The 10370-nt window shown below is 45.0% G+C and overlaps 1 protein-coding gene across 1 annotated transcript in view; it reads right to left on the reverse strand.

Annotated features, from left to right (window-relative positions):
• Positions 1–9985, reverse strand: part of IDH3A (isocitrate dehydrogenase (NAD(+)) 3 catalytic subunit alpha) — a 28339-nt gene extending 18354 nt beyond the window's left edge. The window contains exons 1-5 of the mRNA XM_083183477.1: positions 9781–9985; positions 7539–7601; positions 5099–5182; positions 1689–1803; positions 202–389 (exon numbers count right to left, since the gene is read on the reverse strand). Coding sequence (XP_083039603.1) covers positions 202–389; positions 1689–1803; positions 5099–5182; positions 7539–7601; positions 9781–9975 — 645 coding nt within the window. The 5' untranslated portion in view covers positions 9976–9985. The remainder of the gene's footprint in view (positions 1–201; positions 390–1688; positions 1804–5098; positions 5183–7538; positions 7602–9780) is intronic.
• Positions 9986–10370: the final 385 nt, after the last annotated feature.

Below are 10370 nucleotides of genomic sequence, written 5' to 3' on the forward strand. Positions count from 1 at the left end.
TATTGCCCCGTGTGTACACAGCTTTAATGTTCTCATTTAAACAGTATATGTAAAATATGATGACATTTGCCTGGACGCAACACTACAAATAAACCCAGGTGTTATGTAAGCCCAAATCATATTCCCATGCCATAGAAACCTAATAGAGAAGCCAGATGCACAGATACAAAGAGCCCTTGCAAACAGCACAGACTCACGCACCACATGCTCAATCCCACTATATTCTCCTTCAGTGTTCTCACGGATGGTAACCAGGTCCACATCTGTGTAAGGAGTCTTGTAGCCCTCTATGGTCACACAGGGGCGCACATTGGCATAAAGATCAAAGGTTTTTCTAAGCAATAAGTTCATGGATGGATGTCCAGCTGCAATCGGTGTCTTCAAAGGTCCTGTGGTATTAAGCAGTCATAATATCATATATATATGTACAATCCATATAAAAGGTAATTGTATAAGGCAGGCATTATCAACCTCGGTCCTCAAGGCACACAGGGTCTAATTCAGACTTTATAGCATAGCATATTTTTCTCAAATCGACAAAACCCATGTCCACTGCAGCTGGTGCAAATGTAGCATTTAGGTGGGGTGTGTTTAAACTGAAATTTAAATTGCAGTGTGAAATAAAAGCAGCCAGTGTTTACCCTGCACAGAAAGAAAAAATAACGGTACTTATGTAGTATCTGGGCTGCCGATTTTTTGATTGTATGCCTTAAGTTAAGGCATACAATCAGATGCGATGCGATGCGATATCGCATCGCATCGCATCGCATCGCATCCGATATCGGATGCGATGACCCGATTTTTCCATAGGAATCAATGTTAAAATGATTCCTATGGAAAAATGGGTCCTTTTCATACCCCTACTATCCAAGTGGGCATGGAGTTGGATATAAACCTGTGGCGAGCGTAGCGAGCCACCGAGCCTGAAGCGTGGCGAGCGAAGCGAGCCCCGCGAGGGGACGGTATTCGTCCCCTCGCGGGGCTCGCTTCGCTCGCCACGCTTCGGGCTCGCCACAGGTTTATATCCAACTCCATGCCCACTTGGATAGTAGGGGTATGAAAAGGACCCATTTTTCCCATTGAATTCCATGTTAAAATGGACTCAGTCCATTTTAACATTGATTCCTATGGAAAAATCGGGTCATCGCATCGCATCGCATCGCATCGAATCGCATGGTCGCATGCGATGCGATCTCCCGATCCGACCCGATTTAGAAATCGGCAGCCCAGATACTACATAAGTACCAAAATAACTTACCCCAATTAAGTGGCATACACACTGGCAGGTAGATCGACACCCCATAGGCCAGCGTGTACCATCAATATATCTACACAGTGTCATTCATATATACACATCGTGCTATGTGTATGGGCGAGCTGCAGATCACCCGTACAGCTGCGCTGGGAGCCTGATTGTCAGCTCCCAGCATTTGGGATGTCAGTCCTGATGGGTCAGATAGCGTGTATGGAGAACACACTGTCCAATGTGTCATAGATATAGCTGCAGATCGATTGGGTGTGTATCCAGCTTAACATCTGCCCACTAATAGGTCAGGTGACTTGTTTAGTACCTCAGTTATTTTGATTTAAGCCATCTGTGCTGAAGATAAGAGATCTGTAAAACCATCAGTGTGCCTTATGGACCAAGGCTGGGAATGCCTAGAATAAGGAGTCAACTCTGACATTACCTTTAAGTCCCATCTTGTTTTTATCCATAGATTCTTTGGCTTCAGGAGGGATCATCCACTTGCCGCCGGGTCCTTTAATGGCTGTAACATTTCTCTCCTCCCACTGGATAGGCGCCTGCAATAACCACAGTCTCAGTAACAATATCAGGCCAATTACTTAACTTCCCTTATGCTCAATATAACCCTTAAAATATTTTAACTAGATATTACACTTCAATAATAACAATGTATAACAGATATAGGGCCTTATTCTGGTTCACTCTCAGATGCAAATTCCTTCTAAGATGGACAAAACCATGTGCACCAGAAGGAGTGAACTAGAATAAGGCCCATAATTTGGGTTCTTTTGAAATATACACATTAAATGGGACTGTATAATAAAAGCAGTAGGGCTGAGGCTAATGAACCTTGGCAGCTTTGAATGATGTGTGTGTGTGTGTGGCATTGGTGTAGAGACTTCTGTTGTGTAAGACTTAACAAAATCTGGCCTTACACTGGGGTCCCAATTGGTGGCTGGCCTCTCCTCTCCTCTCCATAATAAATGCCATAAATCTATTTTGCATCCGCTACCACAAATCAGCACATGTGTGACTGATACCAGATACCCATGTCTGTACGGACCACGAAAACAGCTGTAGAACTTTAGCACCGTGGATTGAATATTCTGCTATGTAGATCACATAACTATAGCAGTGGGGGATGGGGGGTGTGTGTGTGTGTGTGTGTGTTTATGTAGTAAGTGTTGGAGAGGGGCTATGTAATGTGCATGTGGTAGTTATTAAAGTGGGTCATTACCAGGGTTAGTATTGCAATGTGCAGGGTTTTTATTAAAGGAATACATGGAGTTGGGGCTATAAGTGTATTGTGAGAGTTGGTGGAGGCAGGTGTGTAGTGTAATGTGGAGGTATTACCATAATGTAGTTGAGGCTTTAATGCAATGTGGCCTCAACTGATGGGACCTATTGATTTCATACGTGGTCTGATCTATTAATATAATGTGGAGTTGAAGTGGCTATTACTGTATTGTTTGGTGTAATTATTATGTTTGGTTAGATAGGCCAATAGTGTGCACTTGTTGCTCAGCTTTCAAGGGAGTAGGTGTCCTAACAAGAACCCAACAAGCAGTAAGAGGAAATGGGCCTTAAACATTGGCTATCCATAATTTCACACAGTTAATGTCCCACAGGTATTAGAACAGTTCCGAACTGAATGTTAGGTAAAGTTGGGAACACACATTTTAAAGTACTCAGCTGAAACCAGTCCCAAGCAGGAAGAGTGTTATGTCCCCAGCTTGACCCCTGTGATGTGCTAGAAATAGTTCAGTATGTATGTGCTTCTATGCTATTAGGAGGTCGGCCCGTCAAATATTAAGGAGAACATAAGATATCACCTTACGATTGCTGCAAAAGCGTTATAATACATGAACGGGCAGAGGATTGTACAGGTGTGTAACCAGCCACCCCTTTCAGCTACTATGCTGAGATAGAGGAAAGCACTGGCAGGAAATAAAAATAACACTCCCTACCTAGCCAAACTAGCTGCTAGACCGTAGGAAAATACAAGGAGGTAGGGGAGGAGTTAGGTGATATACCACAAGGTGGGAGGTCCCTAGAAAAACATCCTGCCCAACTAGAGGAGGGAGAGGATATCCCAGTGTGATGGCTGCCATGAGGATCATAGAAGAAACTTGTATATCACACAAGAGAGGCAGGGAAATGCTCAACCACACCACTAGTGCGTACAGCATAAACACAGGTGGATGATGTCTATTACAATTTATGAATACAAGAATTACACACACACAATATATATATATATATATATATATATATATATATATATATATATACACACACATACACATACATACATACATACATACATACATATATGGAGCACAGAATATCATGGCAACTGCTGGGTAGTTATACACAACTGCACATTAAACAGACCACTAGTATGTTAGAATTTCAGAACTTCCTCTATATATACACATTTCCATTTGCACATTCAAAGCTATGTATATTCACCAGCATTAAAACACATTGGGGATATTTGATAAAATGGATACATTAGTAGACCATCGTTTTGTAACCCCATAAAAAAAAAAATCATTCTCCAGCTGTTAATGGCTTCTTCAGGGTCAAATACTAGTCAGGCATTTATTTAATAACATTTCTAGCTCTATGTCAAGGGTCATTTTTCTGAAGTGAAAAATACAAAGTGATTTCATACAACTAGTACCATTGTACACAATGCAACTTTTATTTTGTTTCCAAGAGCAAAACGTTAATATTACATTTAATCAATTATAACCATAAAATCCAAATCATACCCCTTTTACACCAAAAATCCCGGATCCAACCCAGCATTTGGAACACGGATCCACGCCAGGTCGGATCCGGGATTTTCACCGTTTACACTGCGGTGCCTACCTGCAGTTGAAGATGGAGGCGGTGCTTGGAGATGACATCATCTCCAACCGCCGGACAGCTATCATCCTCACCGATCGCCACGCTGGGGACAAACCCAGCACCAAGGTAAGCTGCTGGACTGCCCCCAGCCCCCGTCCAGGAGGTGAATGGATGCCGCACACAGGCATCCCTTCACCTCCTCTGCTGCTGTCTGCAGAGTATAGCAGACAACACTGGAGGCTGTGTGTATCCCCCCGTCCAACCTGCTGTCCACAGCTTGGGATGAGTCGGCGTACCCGTTTACACTGCCCTCTACCCAGGTCCTAGCCGTGTTCTACCTGGGTAGAAGTCCCGTGTAAAGGGACATGGCTTGACCCATTTACACCGCCGCTGACCCGGGTTTTTGTGGCGGTGTAAAAAGGGGTATTAAAGAGTTAACTTTCTCCATATCCAGCAGATTTGAAACAGACCATTTTGCTTTCACTTTCTGTTAACCCTAGCTGGTGCACAGCTGTAGTCATTACTGTCACACTTTCAAACCTGCTGCATTCATTCATGCTATAGATACACAGGTTGCCTGAAAAACAAACTGTTGGTAGATCATGAGAACAGGTTTGGACAACCCTGGCATTCCGGATACAAAAGTGACTGTGGCTCTTCTGGGTGCGATATTCATCACATTGCAATATGCAACCACATTGGGTGATTGTGCTGGTGATGTGCTGTAAGGGCAGCAGGGGAGAATTACATGCAGAATGTGTAGCCCATAGGGTACTGTCATCTTCAAATGCTTTGTGACTTGGAAATTGGTCAAATTGGGCAGCATTGCATCCCCTATAGTGCAAGCAGCAGGTGGCAGGAATTAATATATTGGGTTAAAGCCTCTTGGTAAGTATGGTTGATGGAAAAAAAGTCTTTAAATACTGGGTAACAAAAAATGATTATTTAACAGAATGAACAATAGTTAATTATCATTGTTGTATTTATAACACTCACTTTGGCTGCTTCAAAAATCTTCATAACAGCAGTTGATATCTCTGGCCCGATGCCGTCGCCGGGTATCAGTGTGACCATCTGTACCTGAAAATGAGATGTGTAATTAGAGATGTGATCCAGCACCCTCTTAGCAGACAAAGGGATCAGTTTCCTAGCCATACTGCCGGCTGCTACCTTACACAAGTGTTTGCTTGATTATCTAGACTTTACCCTGAAAAGTGCTATTTTTGAATACTCCTCATATCTACTGTGTACCCTTTATGTGGTGAATAGAGGGATCTTCCATAATTTGAAGCCAAAAGCATTTTCTACAGTATGTGCGTGCAGCAAAGCATAACTCAGTCCATTCTTATGAGGGCTGTACCAAGCCTTGGGGAGAGAAGGTTGCCCAAATAAAAAACAGCTTCTGTCATTTATCTAGCATCAATTTTGCTATGTAGTTAGAAACTGATTGGTTGCTATGGGTAACTACCCCACTTTATCTGTCCTTAATGGAGTACATCAGATCATTTCTATTCAGATCTAATGAAGAAAAAAAGATGGAGTAGCCCATAGCCCAATACCGATCACAGTTAATAGAGGAAGGGCACCGCTTATGTTTAAACACTAGACAAAGCTTATAACCATCAAAGTAAATTTGTGACTATAGCAGAGCTGGATTAATGGGCAGTCACGGTGGGCCAGCACCCTTCAGGTTTTCATTATAGCTGCAGATTCAGGACTGCATTGCTATCTATAGAAGGGGAGGTGGAGTCTAAGCAGGTTGTGGCTCTACATGGCAACATGGAAGGAGAGGTTACAGGTATTGATGAGGACTATCCAGCAGCCAGCCTATAAGGTAAGAGTGACTCAGGGAGGGAAGGCACTATATTGGCAGGTATTCAATGGGTGGAATCGCGGGTGGCAGCAAATCCTGTGTAGGATTCACTGCACTTTTCGCTGCAATTCTCCCTTCAGGGAGATTCGCCCGGCAGCCGCCATTCTGCCCTATTCAACGCCTCAGGGGCTCTCTGCCCTGGCGACGAATTTTAACCCCCTCGGCGAATGCCACCGGGGAGCTGGGGGACGGCTGCAGGCAGGGAGATGGAAGCCTTCCTGCCTGCGCCGGACACTGTGGGGGTGAAGGAGGGCTGGCACTGACTCAGGGAGAGCCCCCCTAGAGCAGGCAGGGGGCTGGGATAGGAGCCGCTGCACTCACTGGTCCCGATCCTGCATATGTAATGATCGGGACCAAAGTGCAGTGAATATATGAATATTATATAGCTCCCGGCTCCTGCTGGCGAATGTGTAATAAAAAATTGTTTAAAAAAAAAAATAATAATAATAATAATAATAATTAAAAATATATTCATGTGCTGCAAGCACATAAATAAAAATAGCATGCCCCCTCACAGAAAAAAATCAGATTTTTTGACAAAAAAAAATAAATAAACGCTTTCTTTTAAAAGATCACATCCCAGTTCACCTAAAAAAGATGATGGATGTAAAATGGAGAATCATGGCGAAAATCAATGGAGAAAGCAGTTCTCCATTTGAGCATTGAATACACTCTCGGCGAATCTCAGTGAAAACCCCATTGAAAACGGAGAACTGGCCGGCATTCACTGTTCGCTTTCGGCAAACAGTGAACATTGAATAGGGTGAATCAGATTTTCAGTGAAAGAAATTCACCGCAAGGAGTGAAAACAGCCTGATTCGCCGAAAAAAAAACGGTGAATCGGGAGCATTGAATTCTGGTCATTGTCTGCCTGTAGGTGTGAAAGTATGTACTGTAACTGTACAGTAGGTGGTATAGTTATGTGACAATATATAAATGTGTGTGTGATTGTATGTATGCATACCCCCAACCAGTCCTGCTCTTCAGATATTGTGCTGCCCATGGGCTCTCTATTGTGTGGAGGAAAGGCAAAGATGGAATGCTCCCACTTGCCATGTATAAGGTGCTGGGTGCAGCCCAACAGCAGTATAAAGCTAGGTACACACTAGGCACTATGTTCACATTGGCACTTTGAGCAGCACCGCCATAGTAGTTAGCGATGTATTCTGGTTGGCCCTGCTTCAAGACCAACCAGAAGACATCTCCAGCAATGCCATGCGGAATCCCACATCCCCTCCCTGCAGTAGTTAAGTGTGTATGCAATTGCTGATACAGGTCCTATCTCCCATTGTATCAGCTGTATACACATATGTTTTAGTGTGTACCTAGCTTAAGTGATGTACATGCCACATGTGCATTCTGAAGACTTGCAAACAAGAACTTGATCCAAGAGTCTCAAATGTTGCACTGTAGGGACCTCTGATTTTAAGACCCCCAGGTCTCCCAAAGCTGTATTCCACCTCTGGGCCATAGCCTCGTCACCCATAATGTGAACGGGATCAGCTTGAAAAGTTACCAAATGAAAAAACTAAACAATAATTGAATATATGCATGTGTACTTACATGATTAGAAAATGGTCGGACTCCATTCTGAGAGACATTGACTGCCCCCGTCAAACGACAGATCTGTGCAGTAAATCACAATGTGAGTATTCAGCTACTAACAAGCTTTATAATGAAATAGAACAAGGAATATATTTTTCTGTGGAACATGTTATCAGCCAGGAAGTTAGAGACATTACAGTAGAAACAGAAATGAACAGTAATGCTGTGTACACACGGGGTAATATGATTGCTGGGGATATATTGCTAGCAATATATCCCCAGCAATCATATTGCTCAGTGTCTCCTTTTCATCAGCAATGAAAAGGAGACACAGCTACGGGGCGGAGGGGGAGAGCAGCAGCAGCAGAAGCTGCTGCTGTCACTTTGATGGGAGGAGGGAGGGAGCAGCGGCACGGGGCTGGGGAGATCAACGCTGATCTCCCCGGCGCTGACCTCCCGGCACAGCGATCGCCAGGGAAAGCCGCTGGTCGCAGGAGCATGCTCCTGCGACCAGCGACCATTAGGCAGTGCATACAGGAGTGCGCAGCTGGCGATTTGTCGCCAGCTGCGCTCCAAATCACTGGCAATATGGTCGCTCAGCGACCATATTCCCAGCGATTTTACATTAAATTGCACTCGTGTGTACTCACCTTTAAGCTGTGTACACACGGGGGAGATATATTGCTCTGCAATATATTGCTGAGCAATATATTGCTCAGTTTCTCCTTTTTATCAGCGACCAGAGATGGTCGCTGATGAAAGGGAACCTCTGCTGGCGGAGCAGCAGAGGTAATCAGCTGGTTGCAGGAGCAAGCTCCTGCGACCAGCGATCATAAGGGGGATAAAAACGGGAGCGCGCACCCGGCGATTTATCGCTGGTGTGCACTCCAATCGCTGGCAATATGGTCGCCAGCGACCATATTGCCAGCGATTTTAGCCCCTATCGCCCCCCGTGTGTACACAGCTTAAGCTATACCCTGCGACTTGCATGTACCAATGAGTTCCCAACAAGTCTGGCTGATGTTTTAAGGGGACAGTTATTTAAAAAGCCATACCATGCTGGTTTTGCTTTTGAAATGACTGTCCCTTTATAATATATTACAGACTCACCAATCCATACAATTCATAGGCTACTACATTCCCCAATCTAAACATGATCTGTTGGCATCTGTACACCTTGTTCTGCTGCTATTTCAATGTGGGGAACAAGTTAGAGGATACACGTTTAATTCTTGGTGGAAAATTCAACTATTGTCCTGTCAGCTGTTACTAATGGGCACCCTCACTGAGCAATTCAATTGTTCATGCTATTTGGAGCTCATGCTGTGGGAGAACATTGTGCTGGCAGAATCCTGAAGGTGGCAAGCAGATGTACAGAATCGCTGTTCTGGCACCCCTAACCAAACGTTTACATTGGTTTAGCCGGTACTTATATGTTAGTTGGGCGCCCACTAAGCTCTTTGCTTAGTTTTCCACGTCCCATTGCTGGGCTCGCTATGCTCGCCACACTATATAAAATCAACTCCATGCCGACATGGATAGTGGGGGTATGAGCGTACTAACTATAGTGGGTGCACAACTAACATATAAGTACCGTTTAGCCACTATACAACTAAACCCAAACCAATTTATTTGGGCACGCAATAATTAATTTGCACCCAGAACACATACATTTCTCCATTGGACAAACATTAATGGGGAAGCCTGGTGAATGTGTAACTAGTAATGGAGTAGGAGTATTTGACATTTCAGATTATTTTTATTAATGTGTAATAAATACTCGTGGCAACCCCCTGCATCATATATCTTCTGTGCAGGGATGCCTGCTCTGTTTGTCATTCTGTATTTCCTGGTGCGGTTTATAGCTGCCAGAGACGCTGCCATGCCAAAATCAAGTAAGGCTGGCACACCATCAGCGGTTGGCACCTCCCTCCTGCCTGGGGGCATCACATTACATGATTGCACAATGCGATTATTGCCGCAGAACGTCATGTACCCTCGAGCATCCGCCCACCACCGGGCCACCTGGCATTGTAGGGAGCTATGGGGGCCCATCCTAATAACCCCAATAACCTTGCGTTCTGGCCGGCACATCGCCTGTTCAGCCCCCCACTCACACTCGGATCCGGTTACAGTCACCCGGGACACCACAGAGCCCGGCCGGCGTGCCCCGGAGACCATCGGTCACTTTTACGCCACACACAGGCCGGCAGCAGCCGCACGTGTGTTTGCCGGGTGTCCGGGCTCCCTCATCACTCACCAGTGACCTCCAAGCGCTGCCAGCCATGTTCATGCGGGAATCGGAACGGCGAGGGGGCGGGGCGGTTGACGTCAGTACGACACGCCTACTCTCTGGCGGAAGCCTTTCTTTTACTGCCGCCACTGCCAGAGCCAGACGTGCTGCTAGGTTACCGTTACCGTGGTATCGGTGCAGAGCTGCTGTATGGTACTGCATGGCTGCTGTGAGTCGGTGCTCAGTGTGCGACTGTCATATATCTCCCCCCCCCTCCCCCGTACGTATTTGTAAACACATACGATACTACTGTACACAGTATAATGAGTACGTTCCATATATCATCAACAAGCCCTTGTATCACTACCATCTTATTATATGTTCCTCAGGGGCTGGTTAGAAAATAGCTACATTTTCTGAAATCAGTCTTAATATTGACCCATTTCCCAACATGGAAGCAGCTGCCCGTATATGTTAATGATTACACTTGGGTGGAACAGGACAGTCGAGGCCTGCCAAGGCCTGGCACAGGATACGTGGGAATAGCCTTAACAACAGCGTACTATTGAGTTGAGGTAATACCGACGAGGCTGAAGTTGGCTTCTTATTCGGCCAGC

Source organism: Crinia signifera, chromosome 4 (assembly GCF_055691185.1).
Source record: "Crinia signifera chromosome 4, ASM5569118v1, whole genome shotgun sequence".
In the NCBI taxonomy this organism is placed as follows: domain Eukaryota; kingdom Metazoa; phylum Chordata; class Amphibia; order Anura; family Myobatrachidae; genus Crinia; species Crinia signifera.